The following is an 18,557-nucleotide window of genomic DNA, read 5'->3' as shown; positions in this document are numbered from 1 at the left end:
ATGCCTTAGCTTTCTCACGTTACAATAACCTAGCGGTAAAATGCCTATTTATATGTCGTAGGGCTTTAGTACAATTATATAAGAAGTAGGAAACTTAAAGGACGCCAAAACTAGGAGAAAATCTGTCTAGATTCGCTAAGGATATGCGTTGAATTCGTGTGTCCCTCTCAAGCATCTGCGTTCGCGCGAGTCTGAGTTTTGTGGCTCAAGCACTTATGCACGAAAACCTTCCCTTTATCGCTTGAGCGCTAGAGCCCAATCAATACGTCTTCGACTCGTTTGACTGCCTGTTTCCTTCAATCCTTTCGCATATTTAAGTGAGCCAATGTTAACATCTGAAAATCCCCCTCGCGCCCATAACTTCAAATTTCGCATCCGGTTGTACCAAAATAGTCTTAACATCACCCTACATCAATTTAGGCCCGATCCAACGGTCGGATCATTCTTGATCGCACGATCGAACGACCATCTCTCGCCATAACTTCAAAACACAATAATTTAAGATTGGAACGTTTGATCTCCGATCTGTCTATACCTAGATACTCACAACAACACTTGATTCAACATATATAAAATCGGACAAGATTAAATGGTCCGATCATCTCTGATCTAATGGTCTATATTTGCAAGGCTCGGATCGTTACATCAAACGACAAAATCTTGCAAACCAGAGCACAACACCTCGATGAGGACGTCAAAGACTACAACCTACCTCATAACCTTTGACTCAGAACCCCAACCATGCGCTACCACCACTTTGTGGTTCGGGGTACTATTTCGGTGATGGAAAAATCTTAGAATCGCTAATCAAAACTTATACCAAAATGTTCACAACAACAAGTAGAGCAACGTTAATACTTATATCGAAGTCCAATTCGCGGCGAAACATGCTCGATTTCAAGATCAAAGTCGCAGATCGAGGGTTTCAGTTCCAAGCGATGTCGCACTTCACAAGGGGCAGAATGGTGGTTTTGATATCGAAACAGCGCGGCACCGTCGTGCGCTTCAAAACCTTGGGAAGATCTTCGTTGTGTGCTTCAAAACCTTAGGACAATCCAATTTGTTGCCGGAATCGTCGGGTCGACTCTGATCCACCATTCAGGTGGCCACAATGGCCCCAATATTTATAGAAATCAATTTTTGGCCGCTTATCATATTTTGCCTTTTCAAACATATCCAACCTTTTTAAACTCAAATTTGTCCTTCGTTATAACTCCGATTGACAGGACCGCCTCAATTTCCGGAACCCGAGACGAATCACAGAAACCCGACATCACCCGATGTCGGGCCCACTCACTAGATCAGTAACCTCCTTTTCAAAAGGGTAGGGGTATGAGACTTTCAAAATTTGTGAGGCCTCCCAGTAAATTGAACATTTCCCCAAAATTTCCACCTGTATGAAACACATTTTTATCACCCAACCGGGTCTTGCCCCTAATTCAACCACAGCGCACTAACACCACCCTCCCGTAGTCAAACGGGAGTATGAACAATTATCTAGTCACATCTAAACTCGGTCTCATCCGAGTCTCATGACCAAAGACAAGGTCAGTCTCATCCGAGTCTCATGACCAAAGACAAGTTCAGCACCACTCAACAAAGCACCTAACTAAACCTAGTCTACGGCTGCACCTAGGCGCTATCCCAGGCTGCCTACGTACCCTACTAAGGGATCAAGCCACACGTAGTTCTTTCTCTAACACCCTCCACTAAGGGATTACAACTCACCAATCACAAACCTTAATTTATCTCCTAAAAACTCACATAATCTCCCCATACGCCGGAACATCCAACGTCGCATATGGGGCCTGTCCGCACTTGAAATAATTCTACGATATGTGGGACCCCATCATCATGTCTCACTGTCGCTTTGGGCTCGCTACATTCTCACCACCATCTAACTGTCCGCTATGGGCTTGGCTACATTCTCACTAGCCATTTAATTACGCTATGGGCCGGGCTACATTCTCCCCTCATACGTCGGGATGCACCCGCCACGTATGGGTCTGGCTAACACGCGGCTACTCCTACGACACGTGCGACCTCAACTTTGGGCTGGCTACATTCTCACCAGCCCGCACACAATCATATCTCTCCTCATACGTCCGGGACGCACCCGGCCTCGTGTATGGGTCAACACGCCGGCTACTCCTACGACACGTGCGACCTCAACTTTGGGCTGGCTACATTCTCACCAGCCCGCACACAATCATATCTCCTCATATGTCGGGATGCACCCGCCACGTATGGGTCTGTCAATCACGCCGGCTACTTCTACGACACGCGCGACCTCAAATTTGGGCTGCTACATTCTCACCAGCTCGCACAATACCTAGGAAGTCTCACGGTCAACCCAGTGGTCAAACTACCCAACCTTGGTCAAACTGGCCCGCGGGGCCCACGACCTCCAAATTCCAATCCGGCAGTTTCTATGAATTCTACATGGTTTAGGACACTCGTCCGCAAGTTTGGTCCAGATCGACGGTCGGATCGCTCACGATCGCACGATCGGACGGTTACTAAAACCCTAACCTTAGGGTTAGCATTTCTGAGTATCCGGGACTCCGTTTTTCGATCCGTCGAATCCTACACGATCCTAAGGATGTCCAAATTAATCTATAATAAACTCAAGACCATCCAACGGTCCAAACCTAGCGAACCCGGATAATGCGCGTTATGCGATATCCGTTCGGGACCCTAACGATATCCAAATTGAGATCCGCGAAATCCTATGCGCTCGTGAGAACCAGGAGATCATTTTAGAACCTCGAGCCAGTCCATTTTCCTAGCCCACGCGTCGCCACACGCGTCGGCAGCGTGGGTGCCTTGAGTAATTTCCGCAACCGGAAAACTCCAAGCTTCCTATCCTAGATGTAATACCCTATTCGAGCCACTTTTGTTCTTGGACATACCGAAAAATGGCGGAAGTGGCCGAAAATGCGATCCAACAACCGGCCGAATCCTAATTCGAAAATCGGACAATCTACCCTCAAAATCGTGACAATCCTACTCAACCATCAGCTAGAGCTCGAGGAGTAGATAGATTTCCATACCTGGATTGCCAAAAATGGCGGCCGGACGACGGAGAACGAGGCTGGAATTTTGCTCGACCGGTCGGTTTTACGCAAAATCCGGCAGCGTCGCTGCCGGTGGCGTTGGAGAACAGTGAGGAAGGGGCGAAGTCAAGCCGGTCATTTTGGGACTGGTCCCGGCCCAGGTGGTGGCGGAGGTGGCGGTGGGAGGAGAGAGAGACACGCGGAGAGAGAGAGAGAGAGAGAAATGAGGGCAATTATGTCTTTTAACAAAACCCTTTTGAAATATTTACAGTTTGTGCCACTAAGGGTATTTGCATCAGTATCTCTCTCGTTCTGCTCCGATTCAAGCCCACTACGCGTCTACGGACTCATCTCGCCGCGCTCTACGCATCAGTACAGCCGAATTCCCAAATTCCTTTCGGATAAGAAATGACCAAATTACCTCTATCCCCAGGATAAATTCGTAATTTCACTCAATTTAATTACAACAGGGGATAAATTTAGAGTCGGGGTGTTACACCGATTCACGAGCCTCTTGTGTCTACACGTTCATCAGATCGAGCTCTAATTTCTGATCCAAAAATTATAATTTTTTTTTCACTTCAATTTCTTGCACGTCCTTTGAAAAATCATAAAAATGGTATTTTTATCCCAAATGTCAAATTGAGTTTAAACACACTTAATTTCAATATTTTCACATCAAACCACTTCATAAAATTCCCACAGACTTCATTAGCCTTAAATGATTTTTCGGAATATTAATAACAACAAAAATCTATTTTTGAGATTGTTACAAGTAAACTCACTGTCTATTGAGCACATGCATACTTCTTTACATGAATGACTTGAGGAAAATCATCCTCTTAATTAATTAAACATAGGATGCACCAATTTTTAAGGATTATCAATACTTAGTTAACAATTATATGGCTATGAACTATTTAAAATATGAGGTTGAGAGAGGAAGGTCTCTTGAATCCAACTTTTTTTACTTTCTCTCGATTTCATATTCATTAGAATATTGTTTAAGCATATAACAATTAATAGGTTTTCCATGAATGTTGATCTTGCCATTTAATTTAATTATTAAGTATCAGGATCCGGGTACACATAAAAAACCACACTTTTTTTACACACATTTTCAACCCTTAGATTTGTTCTCATCTAACTGCAGTTCAGAATTCATTTAAAATGCACTTAACTTTGCATTTATTACTTTATTGACTCTCTCTCTCTCTCTCTCCCCTCTTTATTTTATTTTTCAATTATCTCTCTTCTTTAACTTTGATTGCATGTCTATTTCTCTTCCTCTACGACTTCATAATACGTCTCCCTGTGCAGCTCCATTCCTTCAGCAACTCCGTCTGTAATATTCTCTTAACTCGTGATAGTAGATAATATCTTATGGGACCAATTAAGATAACTATAGTGAGAATATCCCTTTACAGGTTCGATAAAATCCAACACTGGAATTATATTTCCTTTTGTTTTCTTCTTTTTGATTTGAGTGTGGAATTATATTTCCAAAAAGCAATAAATTAATTCTATTTTTAAATAAAAATAATAATTCAAGATTAATTTCTAACTTTTGGATGACTCACCATCTAATGGTTGAGAAAGTGTGTCAAAATGTGTGTCCCCTGAGATCTTAACCCGATATATAGAACAATATCATTGGTGGCCCTTTGAGTTCGGCTTAACTTAGCATCCATTAATTGAGAACTTATAATTTACACGACTGAACTCATTTTTAAAGTGGAGCTTAAGCTCAAGTTTAGCCCGATTTAATGAAAATTGAAAACTAATAAAATAACCAAATCCAAATCCAAATAAGAATGATAGTAGGACATATCCTAAGAGAAATGAATATTCCTAAAAGATTGGTCATCACTATGTGAGGAAAATCTTTTTTTTTCGACAACCCATAACTCCATTTTCAGCTTTGCTGACTCAACTCCTAAATTGGGGCCCACTCGCCTAACCCTACAATCTTTGGTACCTCAGTGAGTTTCGAACCCCAAACAGGCGATTCCCCAACCACTAGACCACAACTCAGGGGTATGAGGAAGGAAAATCAATGAATTCGAACATTGTAAAATACATGACATGTTTCCAATTAATTGTAAGATTGTAAAGCCGAATGTTTAAGACCAAACTTTAACAAAACAAGATCTCATAAAAAGATGTGAGTTTCTAACCACCTTTGTGAGTTGGGTACACCAAAGCTCAATCTCAGTCACCTTAATAAGCCTTATCTTTTATTCCAACTAAGCTCATTTCTTTTACCAACCGAGCTTGAACGAGCAAAAACCTAGCTGAATATGAGTCAACTCGAACTGTATCGATTCGATTTAGAGCCATAGTGGTTGTACATTTTAAAATTGAGCTAAAATGATAACAATAAAATCAATGACTAGTATCTATTAATAATGAGTTGGAATTCGACCCAAAATTTTATGTGTGTAGTGTACTGTTTGTTCTTGTAACTATGACAATACATTTTTTAAATGTTATGAGACTTTTTTTTATTGAAAATGTTATGAGACTTGATTGGTGGGGTTTTTATTGGTTTACCTTACATTTTCATAATAAAATTTGTAGGTGTGGACTTGCTTGCAATAGTTTCATTTGCAATAGTCTCTGGCGGCTTTATATAAAAAGGTAACATAAAATGGAAGAGATTGGTACTTCAATTGCATCTAAAATTGTAGAAGAACCAGTGGCCCTAATTGGGAGACAACTCAGCTATCTAATTTACTGCGATTCCAACATAAAAAGTCTAGCAGATGCGCTTAAAAAGCTTGATGACAAGAAAAATGATGTGCAAAGATCTGTGGATGCTGCAAAAAGGAATGGTGCAACCATCAAAGATCAAGTTCAGAGTTGGCTAGAGGATGTAAGTAAAATATTTCGTGAAGTGAAAGAATTGGAAGACAAAGTCAATATTCAAAGGCGGTGTTTGTATGGATTGTGCCCAAGTTTGAAATCGCGGTATTCTCTAAGTAGGAAAGCTAAGAAGATTGCTCAGTGTGTACTTGATCTCAAACTTGACCAAGAACTGAGTAATAATGTTGCCAATCCTTCACCTCTGCAACATATAGAGTCAATAATCTCTAGTGATGGTTTTAAGGGTTTTGAATCTAGAAAAGCAGTCATGAATGATGTGCTTATAGCTTTGAGGAATGAAAAGTCAAGAATAATTGGGATATGCGGGATGGGAGGAGTGGGTAAAACCACAATGGTAAGAGATATCGTCAACAGATTAAAAGGAACAAATCAGCTATTTGATGATGTTGTGATGACAACTGTAACCGCAACTGTAAACATTAAGACAATTCAAACTGAAATTGCAGAGTCATTAGATATGAAATTCGTCGAGGAAATTGAATCAAGAAGAGCAGAAAAGCTACATATGAGAATCAAGGAGAGTAAAAGAATCTTGATTATATTAGATGATGTATGGTCAGAGCTTAATTTTGAAGCTATCGGGATTCCTCTTGCTGGTGGACCTAATTATACTTATCAAGTTCATGAAGGGTGTAAAATTTTGTTAACATCTCGAGATGAAGGAGTTTGTAAAGTAATGGGGTGTACAGACAACATATTTAGAGTCCAAGCCTTAAATGAAAAAGAAGCATGGGAGCTTTTCAGAGCGACTGTAGGTGAATCCTTGGACAATAATCATGATTTGCTTCATATTGCAAAATTGATTGCAGATGAATGCAAAGGTTTACCCATTGCTATCATAACTGTTGGGAAAGCTCTTCTACCAAGTAAAGGCAAGCATGAATGGATTACTGCCTTGCAAGAACTGAAAAATTCTCTCCCAGAAAACATCATTGGGATGGAACACAGTGTTTACTCTTGCATAAAACTAAGTTATGATAAATTGAATAGTGGTGAAGTCAAGTCGTGCTTTTTACTTTGTTGCTTATTTCCAGAAGATTATGATGTTCCAATTGAGTATTTGGTGAGGTATGGGTTGGGTCGAGCAACTTTTAGAAACACCAACACAATCGAAGATGTAAGAAACAAAGTGCATTCTTTAGTTGAAAATTTAAAAAGAAGATTTTTGTTGCTTGATAGTGAAAAGGAAGAATGTATCAAAATGCATGACGTAGTTCGTGATGTTGCCATATCAATTGCCTCAAAAGATCTTCATAGATTTATGGTAAGATCATTTGATGCGAAAGATGGAGGTGGACGATGGCCAGGAGTACAAAAAGCTACAAACCGAGAACATTGCAGTGCCATTTCGTTAATTGATGCTAAATTAGATGAAGATATTACTGATTGTTTGGATTACCCAAAACTTGAGCTTCTACAACTGAAAAATTCCTCAAATTCAGAATATTCCAACCACTTTAAAAGGTTGAAAGAACTCAAGGTTTTAGCTTTCTTGGGGATGGATATGTCAAGTTATTTGACCTCGACAAGAACTCTAGCACATGGAGAATCCAAGTACCTTCATACCTTGTGTCTAGAGGATTGCAAATTGGGAGACATCTCTCATGTTATTGGAGGATTGGAGAATTTGGAGATCCTCAGCTTTGCTCGCTCTCAAATTGATAAGTTGCCTAGAGAAATAGGACTTCTTCATCGGTTAAGGATGCTGGATGCAACAGAGTGTAAAGGACTTGAAGAAATTCCTTATGGTGTCTTATCCAACTTAAGGAGATTAGAAGAGTTGTACATGGCAGAAAGCTTTCTCAATTGGGGGCCAACAGTAGGAAGCAAGGATGAAACGAGCATGGCAAGCCTTGATGAGGTGATGTCTCTATCTGATCATTTAAAAGTCTTAGCCATAAAAATCCCTAATGTTCAGATGTTGCAGAATGAAGAGTTTCTTTTAAAAAGCCAGCCTATAAGATTTCATGTATCTATCAATATTAGTTTCAAGAATCGAATGCCTAGTTATCTGTTCGAAAATAGTTTGATGCTTCGTGGTGATGTAAAGGAATATATGGAGATTGGAGCAGTTAGATATCTCTTGAGGCAATCTGAAGACTTAAGCCTACACAAGACATACAATTTAAAGTATGTGATGGAGGAATTAGATGATCAAGAGGGCTTTCAACACTTGAAAGTGTTATCAATCATGTATGACAACAACATAGAGTATCTTATGAATGGAACAGATTGGACTCATCGTCGTCAACCAGCCTTCCCCATCTTAAAGTCAGTTACCTTCGAGAATGTTCACAAATTAAAATTTGTGTGTCGTGGCAAAATGCCAGACAAGTACTCCTTTATGAACCTAAGATCCATTGCAATTGACAATTGTGATGAGTTAAAATATGTCTTTTCACTATCCATAGCACAAAACTTGGTACAATTCCAAAGCTTAACAGTTTATGAGTGTTATAAAGTGGAAGAGATCATATCAAAGGAGAGAATGGAAGATGATAATGCATCTCTCATGTTCCCAAGATTAACTTTTTTGAAGCTTTCTTATCTCCAAAAGCTATGTGGTTTCTACACGGGAAACCAACGGGACTTCACCTATGAGGTATACACTTGATGCTTGAATGGTATATACTTGATATTGTCGTTCCAGTTCTCGAAGTTGATTTGGGTTGAACTTAATCATGTTTGGTCTATTGGAGATTTTAGATGCGTTTCAAATTTTTGCAACTAATTTATGATGAATATTGGTTTTTGCATTATTATTTCTACATACATAAGTTAGAATAATAGTTATGTTTTTCTGAATATGCAATAAATATAGTTTCATGGTAGAATAGACGAACACGGTGTTTCAAGAAAAGACAATAATAACAACCATTTAATTGAGTGGTCAAATGGTTTCATATTTAAGTGATTTTTTTTTAAAATACAGAGATGATCTTTGAGGGAATATCTAAAACCTAGATGGCTCAGATTATTGAAATATAGCGCGTGGTGAGCCTTACATTGTATTTCACTAACAAAAATTATCTCTGAAAAAATCACTTGAATCGGATATCATTTGAGCACTCAATTAAATTATTGTGATTTTAGTACTTTCTTGAAGTATCGTGTTCATCACTTTTGTAGAACATAATTACATATTGAAACGATTTTCGAATTGTCTAATTTTTTGTGAGTATGATCTATAAATATACAAATGAGAAATAAACTGTTTGGATTGTTGAAAAACAATTTGTAGTGTGTTTAGAGTGTCCCTTAATAGGAGATTAAGTATATATATATATATATATATTTCTAAATCTTCAGACCTATGATTTTCATTTGAAAATTAAGAATATTGAGCTGTCTTTAGAGTTAAAATATATAGCAAAGGAAACAAAGTAGGAGCTTGCATGATCTAAATATGAGAAAAGACGTGTGAGAAAAAAGATTAGGGTGTATAAGAATATAATATAGAAGAAGAAAAAGGTGGGATGATAATCTTGGTTGGTGGGAAAATTGTTTATTGATAAATAGGTGAGGAAGGGGATTATTATTATTTCTCAAAAATTATGACAGAGGATGTGGGAATATAATTAAGGCAATTTGGAAATCAGACAAATTGTGGAAATAGCACCAGCCTAAATTTCTTTCTTTTTTACTCATGTGTAAGTTCATTACTTATGTAGAATTAATTAATGTACAGGTCATAAAGCCCAATGATGAAAGTGTGAAGGCTTCTCATCTGGACAAGATGAAAGAGACTAGGAATGACCAACAACATGATCAAGTTGCTGGATCCTCATCTAAATCAAAAGTAGCACAAGTGGGAGTAAGTTGTAATGCACTATTTCCTTCAAATTGCATTTCATGGTTACCAAATCTAGAGGAACTGGTAGTGGAGTATTTGAGAACTGGGCAATGGTCAAAAGAAAAAAATGAACATTTTCTCAATGTGGTATTTGATTTAGAAGGGCATGTCTCAGCATTTTCTCAATTACAAACATTGAATGTGGTGGGTTTATATGAGGTTGAGCATTTGTGGAAGAACGTTCAACCTGGATTCCAAGGTTTTCAAAATGTAAGATCTTTAACAATTGGAGATTGTCGTAGGCTGAAATATCTATGCCCCTATGAAATTTACAAGCTCCTTGTGAATCTCCAACAAGTCCATATATATAGTTGTGAGAATATGGAGACTATAGTACTAGCAGTTGCTGCCACTGAGGACAATATCCATGAAGAAGGGAAAGAGACAGGTGGAAGTGGTGCGATGACATTGTTTCCCAAACTACTCAATAGCTTCCAACTATCGTTTTTGACAAGACTTGAAAGATTTTGCCCTGATGCCTATTCTTTCGCATGGCCTTCCTCCACAAGAACTATGGACGTGTATCTTTGTCCCGAATTAAAGACATTAGGTTTTGCACCACTAAGCAAAAATCTGCCTGCAGTTGCAGAGAATTTGAGTGATAATCATGTAAGAGGTAGAGAAGAATCATCAACTGGATCTGGATCTGGATTTGGATGTGCGCCACTAGTCTGCTTACAAAATCGTCCATCTACTCACAACTTTACTCAAATATTGCCCGGCCCTATAAATAGAGAGGTACGTCATTTTTCTTTACTAGGCATCTCAATATTATTCACTGAATGCGTTTGGTTTTCGATTTAATATTCAATTGAGATTTTAAAAGACTATTTAGGGATTAAAAAAGTCTGGTGGATTTAAGCAGAATGTAATTACTTATAGGATTTTATTTATGGAATTATATAATTAAGATTTTTTACTTATGAATTTTAAAAGATTCAAATCATAGGATTTATAAGATTTTGAAGTATCAAATGAATTTAACTATAAATTATCTTCACCATCATACTTCCATTCAAAGTTTTCCATGTCTTTTTCAAAAAGAAAAATTGAAGCTATTTGTATAGATGTAAATTGACTTCCAATGTTACCTTTTATAATAAAATAAAAAATAAGGAAAATTCTAGAGTCCTTTGGTGTACCATACACCAAAGAATATAGATTGAGATGAGTTAATCTATACCATTGATAGGAATAATAGAGAAACCTGTTATTGGGGGTTAAAAAGTTTATTAATGAAAAAGAAAAAAAAATTGAAAAACAACAACAAATAAGAACATGAATAACCCATTCTCTTCTTCTCGAAAAAAGGGGAAAATGCTAGGTCTCCCATTTTAGCAGAAACTCTATCGCTTGGAGGTCCAGATCCATAAGGAAGACGAATGAAATTTCAGATTTCTAGTTCCAACCTCTTCTTCCAGTTCCTCCTCCTCTTTTCCTTCATCTCTATTTCTCCTCCCTCCGTCACTCTATTGCTAGTTAGTTAGGGATGAGCTGGCTGTTAGTTTCTGTTATACATATAAGTCTTGAATTGTAAGTTTAGTGATTCATCTAATGAGAGAAACTATATCTCTCTCTCTCTCTCTCTCTCTCTCTCTCTCTCTCTCTTTTTGTTTCTTTCTCTCTCGATACTTCTATATAGGCCTGGGCATGGATCGGTTTGGAACGGTAAAATGCTCTTCTGTTAACCAAACCAAAGACTTTGGATCGGTTAACCTAATATTTGGTTCCGATTGGTTTGGTACGCCGGTAGTACCGTAATAAAAACATACTAATAAAAATACAGTTTATAATACTTTCACATAACATAAGTTCTTGAACAAATACACCAAATTATCCTTGTAAAATACAAAAATCCAGTAGTCTAATTCATCCAAGTATGAAATCAAATAACTTAGTCACTATATCATTCAATATATATTGAAGATCTACTGGGAGCCACTTCTGTTTGTTGTTTGAACATTTGAGTGTTATTTTTACTGAATTCTCTACATTTATATAAATAATTTTGACATTTGTTCCATGTTAGGTCCTTTAGTTTTTCATGCTGAATCCAACCATATAAAGAATATAAAATTTGGATAAACGGTTGTAAAGTTACAGGTAAAAAAGGGGACAAAAGTCGAAACTAGAAAACATAGGAAATTCATAAATTCCTCTCTGACCAAAAAGTGCTACAGTACCCGGGTGATAAAGAAGTGATAGAATGGTGATAAAGCAGTGATACAATGCTAATAAAGAAGTGATACAATAGAGATAAATGGGTGATACAAAATGCTGATTGTATTTATCTTTGAATTCTTGTTTTGTATTTAAATAATAGAGTATGTATAATTTTCAGATCGGTACGGGTTTTCGTCGAGTTAGGAATATTGTTTTCGTTAACCAAACCAAACATCTTGGTACAGATCGGATCAGAATAATTAAAATTAAAAAATAATTATTTAACAAAACCAAACCAAACCAAACTGTTGGTACGATATAGTTGGTAAGCGGATATTTCGGATGAGATACCCACCCCTACTTCTATCTCTCAAACCTTGATTGAGCTCATCAATGGCTTCCATGAAGAAAGCTTTCATGGTATCAGAGCATTGCCTCTGCATATCGTGATCGATTTCTTTCTTCCGCTGCTCACTTCTTCGATGTTCATTTTTCTCTCTAATGTAATTGTGAGGTTCTTCTTTCTTCTAAATCTCTTAGTAACTTCGCACTTTCTCTCTGCCTCTTAGTATCTTGTGGTCACTATTCGAATTGTTCTTGTGATCGAATCTCTTGCTTCTTTTCTCTCTGAAATCAATATGAATTTCTAAATTTTTGATTGTGTGATTAAACCCTAGCCTTTGTTGAAAATGGGGAAAAGCTCTGTTACACCGATTGATTTGCTTCATAATGCTTCCAATTATATTACTTTGAAATTGGATGACACTAATTACTGTTGGTTTTTGGTATATAGAAAAACGTTTATGCAGAAGAGAGAAGAAAAAAACCAGAGAGAGTGAGAAAATGTTCTGTATTTCTTTTCTATATTCAGGTCTGAGCAAAAACCTGCTCATATACATGACATAAGGTGCCAAAATCAGGATCCTAAATTTTAGGATACAAGGACTCATCTCCTACCATTCATAATGATTGGAGGCTACGATTCTTACACCTAGGCTAGAGTCTGTTAACACAGTCTGACTAAGAAGCAGACAAAAGAACCAGCTGTAGAAATTATTCCCAAAATAGCTAGAGTAGCTAACGGCTACTTCCCAAAAGGAAAGTTCTTCAATTCTTCATTCTTCTCAGGAACAATCTGCAGGATTGTCATCTGCAGTTTCTTATTAAGCTCAGTGAGTAGCTTAATTCTCAACAGCCTCTCCTAAGCTGCTTACTGGCTTAACTCCAAGTTTCAACCTTAGTTGATTAAATCTATCTTTAGGCAGTGCCTTTGTAAAAATATCTGCAAGTTGTTCTTCACTTCTGCAGAATTTCATGTCAATCACTTCTTCTTGTAGAGCCTCCCTTATGAAATGATACCTCCTGTTTATGTGTCTAGTCCTTTGATGAAAAACTGGATTCTTGGCCATAGAAATTGCTGACATATTGTCACAGAAAATAGGTGTTGCCTCAGTTTGCATTTCACCAAAATCATCAAGGACAAACCTTAACCAAATAGCTGTCTTGTTGCCTCATTCTTTGAGACATACTCAAACTTTGTTGATAGTGCCACTGTATTTTGTTTCACAGAGGCCCAAGAGAATGCTCCACTTCCAAAGTGAATGCATAGCCAGAAGTGCTCCTGCTATCATCCTCCTTTGCCTGCCCAATCTGCATCACAGAATCCAATGAGAATTGCAGACTTATCCTTCACATACTCAATGCCATAGTTGAGAGTTCCTTGCACATATCTTAGGACCCTTCTTGCAACTCCCATATGCTTCTTTGTAGGACTAGTCATAAACCTTGACAGCAAACTGGCAGCATACATCAAATCTGGTCTAGTTGCTGTTAAGTATAGTAGACTTCCTACTATCTTTCTGTAGAGTCCTTCATCAGCTAAGTCACTTCCATCCACTTTCTTGAGTCTCTCACCAGTAGGCAATGGAATGGATACTGGTTTGCAATCTTCAAGCCCAAACTTCACAAGCAAGGATTTGGCATACTTGCTTTGATGAATGAAAACCCCTTGATCAGTTTGTAGTATTCCCATGCCCAAGAAGTGATGAAGGAGTCCAAGGTCTGACATTTCATATCTCTGCATCATCTCCCTTTTAAACTCAGCAAGCATCCTCTCACTGTTTCCAGTATAAACAATGTCATCAACATAGATTGAGACAATGATTAAACCTCCTTCATTATCAGATCTAGTGTACAGAGTAGCTTCACTAATGCTTCTTTTGAACTTGCACATAGATAAATATGCATCAATCTCACTGTACCAGGCTCTAGGAGCCTGCTTAAGTCCATACAAGGCTTTTTTCAGCTTGTAAACCTTGTGACTTGCATTTTTCAGTTCAAAACCCTCAGGCTGCTCTACATATACTTCCTCATCAAGCACACCATTTAGGAATGCTGACTTGACATCTAACTGAAACAACTTCCATCCTTTTTGTGCTTTGGAAGAGCAATGAGAGTTCGAATTGTGTCTAACCTTGCAACTGGTGCAAAGGTTTCATTGTAGTCAATTCCAGGTTTCATGCATACCCTTTTGCTACAAGTCTGGCCTTATGTTTTTGAACTGTTCCATCCAAATTAAGCTTGGTTTTAAACACCCACTTCACACCTATAACAGGTTTATCTGCTGGTCTCTCAACCAATTCCCAGGTATTATTCTTCTCTATCATTTCCAACTCAGCATTCATAGCTTCTTGCCAAGCTAAATCACCAGCTGCTTCTTGATAGTTCTCTGGTTCAATGATACACATGTGGCATCTTGCATATATGTCTTCCAGAGTTCTCAACTCCACTGGAGTAGAGCTAGGTGTAGAAGCTTGACTGTTATTTCCTCTTGAAACACCATGATTGTGTTTGAGTGAGAGCTGCCGCCATTATCAAACTGAGTTGTTTCAGTTTGTTCTTCACCAAATTCAGTTTCTGTTTCATTTCCTCCAAGGTTGAATGGTATTGGAACATATTCCTCTTGATCACTCTTCCAATTCCATGCCTTGTCCTCATTGAAAATTACACTCCTTGAGAGCACAATTTTCTTAGATTGCAGGTCATACACTCTGTAACCCTTTTCACAGCTTCCATATCCCATAAAAACTCCCTTTCTAGCCTTGTCATCAAACTTCTGCCTCAAGGGTGATGGAACATGAGTATAACAGATACAACCAAAACACTTTCAGGATGCTTGATTCCTGGCTTTCTTCCTGTGAATGCTTCAAATGGTGTTTTGCTTAGCACAGATGTTGTAAAACATCTGTTTTGAGATACACATTTGTACTTCTGCCCAAAAAATCACAGGGATTCCTTTCTCTGTCATCATGGATCTTGCCATCTCACATATTGTTCTATTTCTCCTCTCAGCAACTCCATTTTGCTGAGGAGAGTAGGCAATGGTTAATTGCCTCTCCATTCCCATGCTTGCACAGAATTCTTGAAACTCATGTGAGGTATATTCACCACCTCTATCACTCCTTAGTTTTTTCAAACTAAATCCACTTTGCAATTCAACAAAGGCTTTGAATTTCTTGAACACATTAAAGGTATCAGATTTGTTTATGAGAAAGTATACCCAGCACATTCTTGAAAAATCATCAATGAATATGATGAAGTACCTATTTCCACCAATTGACTCATTTTGCATTGGCCCACACAAGTCTGTGTGCACTAATTCCAGTGGACAGCTTGCTCTCCATGCTCCCTCTTTGTCAAACTTCTCTCTGTGATGTTTTCCTGAAACACAACCTTCACACACATCCTTCATTTCGGTTAACACAGGTAGTCCAGCCACCATTTCCATCTGCTGCATTTTTTTCATGCTAACAAAATTCAAATGTCCAAGTCTTCTATGCCAGATCCAAGAATCTTCATCACTGATGCTTTTCTAGCTGCAGTGTCATAGATTCTAGTGAGAGAGGGAAGCATCTATTTCCTCCCATGACCACTTTAGCTACAACATTGTTGAGGCTGCCATCATCAAAAATAACTGCCATGTTACCCCCAAATAGGACATAGTAACCATGCTCCATCATTTGGCCTACACTCAATAGATTCTCATCCAAGCCCGGAACAAGCAACACTTCATGTATATACCTTCTCCCATGTTGAGTTTCAACTACTAGAGTGCCTTTTCCAGTTGCTTGTACAAGATCTCCAGTGCCCATTTTAACTTTGCAAGTCACAGTCCTGTCAATGTTTATTAACACAGACTCTTGAGAAGTCATGTGGTTGCTGCAGGCGCTGTCCACAAACCATACACTTCCATTTTTCACACTTGCAGAGTGGCAAGCATAGAACATGGTGCCTGTGATTACCTCTTCCTCCTTTGCACAGTTAGCCACCTGCTTGTTGCCTTCACAGTCTTTTGCAGTATGACCAAACCTATTACATTTTCCACATCTAGGTTTGCCTTTGTGCCTGCACACACCAAAATGATACTTTTGACAGACTTGGCATTGTGGTTTCACACTTCCTTGACTGCTGCTACCTTGCTTGTTCTGAGAATTGAAACTATTGTTCCAATTTCCTCCAGCATTGTTATTCCAGCTTGAGCCATTGTTATTTTGAGACCAATTTGATCCCTTTTTGTCTTGTCCCTGCCACTTTTGATTTGGTCTACTCTGTGAGCCCTTATTAGAGCCATGAACTTGGTTATTTCCAACCTTGAGGCTACTAAAAGCTCTCTCAGTTCCAGCCACTTTATCTCTTTCATCATGCAAGTCTTCCCTTTTATCATAAACCTTGACAGATGCAATAACTTCTTCAACTCTAAGAACATCAAGATCTCGAGTTTCTTCAATGATAGACACAATGGACTTATATTTTCTACCTAGGCTCATCAAGAGTTTTTGCACAATTCTTGTTTCAGACACATCTTCACCAAGTGATTTCAAATTATTCACAGTTCCAAAAAACTTAGACAAATAGCTATCTAGGCTTTCACCATCTGTCATTCTCATATACTCAAAATCTGCTCTAATTGCTTGAAGTTTTACAGCTCTTACCTTTTTATCTCCTCTGTACTCTCTCCTCAAGACATCCCAAGCTCCTTTTGCAGTCTTTTCATTTCTGATGCGAGGGAAGAGCTCATCAGTTAAGGCTCCTTGAATGAGACTCAGTGCCTTGGCATTTTTGATTCTGTCTTCTCTGGAGATAGTAGGTGCTTCCGCTGGAATTTGCTCAGCTTCACTTCCTTCACCTCCAGAGTCTTCTTCCTCCTCAATAACTGGCTGAGGTTGTACTCCGACCTCAACTACATCCCATAGATCATGTGCTATGAGGATGGTCTCCATTTTGACAGCCCAAAAATCATAGTTTGCACCATCAAACTGTGGAGTTCGTAGATCTCCACCTGAAGAACCTGATCCCACCATTTTCCTAGTGAGTCTTAGTGAACCAAACAATAAAAGAGCAACCTTTATCCCTTTTGGGAATTTTTCAGGAAAGCTCTCTCTCTCACAGCTCACGCCCCTCTCTGGATTCAGACCGGAGCTCGATACCATGTTGGTTTTTGGTATATAGAAAAACGTTTATGCAGAAGAGAGAAGAAAAAAACCAGAGAGAGTGAGAAAATGTTCTGTATTTCTTTTCTATATTCAGGTATGAGCAAAAACCTGCTCATATACATGACATAAGGTGCCAAAATCAGGATCCTAAATTTTAGGATACAAGGACTCATCTCCTACCATTCATAATGATTGGAGGCTACGATTCTTACACCTAGGCTAGAGTCTGTTAACACAGTACAGCTAAGAAACAGACAAAAGAACCAGCTGTAGAAATTATCCCAAAATAGCTAGAGTAGCTAACGGCTACTTCCCAAAAGGGAAAGTTCTTCAATTCTTCATTCTTCTCAGGAACAATCTGCAGGATTGTCATCTGCAGTTTCTTATTAAGCTCAGTGAGTAGCTTAATTCTCAACACTAATTACATGCAATGGAGCTATAAGGTTGAGAAATTTCTCAAAGTTCATCGGCTTTTTGGTTTTCTTGATGGCACGGTTATGGTGCTTGCTGATCCTGATGCAGATGCTTATCTAGAATGGGAAGCGATGGACGCTGCAATTTTGAACTTAATTGCAGCAAATCTCTCATATGATGCTTTTTCTGAAATGATGAATTGTAAGTCCGCTACAGAGGCATGGAATACACTGCGAGATCGTTATTCATCAATTTCTGAGCTCAAGATCATGCATCTTAAGAATAATTTGCATGGAATGCGAAAAGGAATTGATTCTATGGATGTCTATTGGAAGAAGGTTCGTGCAGCTCGACAACAATTTTCTACTACTGGCCATCCTATTTTAGATCAAGACATGATTCTGATTATTCTCAAAGGCTTACCTGTGGAATACAATCACTTTTAAGTCTCATATACGTGCTAGACCAATTCTTGTTACTCTTCCAGAGAGCAGCATGATTTACTGCTAGAAGAAGAGAGTGATATAGATGCTGCTATTAAGTCCTTTAATCCTCCAATCATGATTTCTATGGTTGCTCAGAAAGGCACAGTTTCTTCATCACCACATGTTGCTCATGGTGATAATTTTCACTCTAGATCTGTTGATCGTGGATGTGGTAATCCAAATTGGCAAACTAACTATAATCAACGCC

At 38.4% G+C, this 18,557-nt stretch overlaps 2 protein-coding genes across 2 annotated transcripts; one reads left to right on the top strand and one right to left on the bottom strand.

The window, feature by feature from the left end:
• The first annotated feature begins 5,675 nt into the window (after positions 1 to 5,675).
• On the top strand, positions 5,676 to 11,833 carry LOC103343587 (putative disease resistance protein At4g27220). The gene is made up of 3 exons (XM_089052258.1): positions 5,676 to 8,544; positions 9,631 to 10,533; positions 11,825 to 11,833. The coding sequence occupies exons 1-3, from the start codon at positions 5,707 to 5,709 to the stop codon at positions 11,831 to 11,833; spliced, it is 3,750 nt and encodes a 1,249-aa protein (XP_088908384.1). The 5' UTR covers positions 5,676 to 5,706.
• A 3,982-nt stretch (positions 11,834 to 15,815) lies between these two features.
• Positions 15,816 to 17,447, bottom strand: LOC148916683 (uncharacterized). The gene has a single exon (XM_089052257.1). It carries the CDS (start codon positions 17,445 to 17,447, stop codon positions 15,816 to 15,818), a length of 1,632 nt encoding a protein of 543 aa, XP_088908383.1.
• Between the last annotated feature and the right edge of the window lie 1,110 nt (positions 17,448 to 18,557).

Source organism: Prunus mume, linkage group LG5 (genome assembly GCF_029339155.1).
Source record: "Prunus mume cultivar Tortuosa linkage group LG5, ASM2933915v1, whole genome shotgun sequence".
NCBI lineage: Eukaryota > Viridiplantae > Streptophyta > Magnoliopsida > Rosales > Rosaceae > Prunus > Prunus mume.
This window is presented reverse-complemented; position numbering and strand designations above follow the sequence as displayed.

Bases quoted from the DNA above. Each gene is read 5' to 3' on its own strand.
- LOC148916683 (XM_089052257.1), bottom strand. From the start codon at position 17,447: ATGGTATCGAGCTCCGGTCTGAATCCAGAGAGGGGCGTGAGCTGTGAG.
- LOC103343587 (XM_089052258.1), top strand. From the start codon at position 5,707: ATGGAAGAGATTGGTACTTCAATTGCATCTAAAATTGTAGAAGAACCA. The intron at 8,545-9,630 runs GTATACACTTGA...ATTAATGTACAG, and splicing joins AACGGGACTTCACCTATGAG to GTCATAAAGCCCAATGATGA.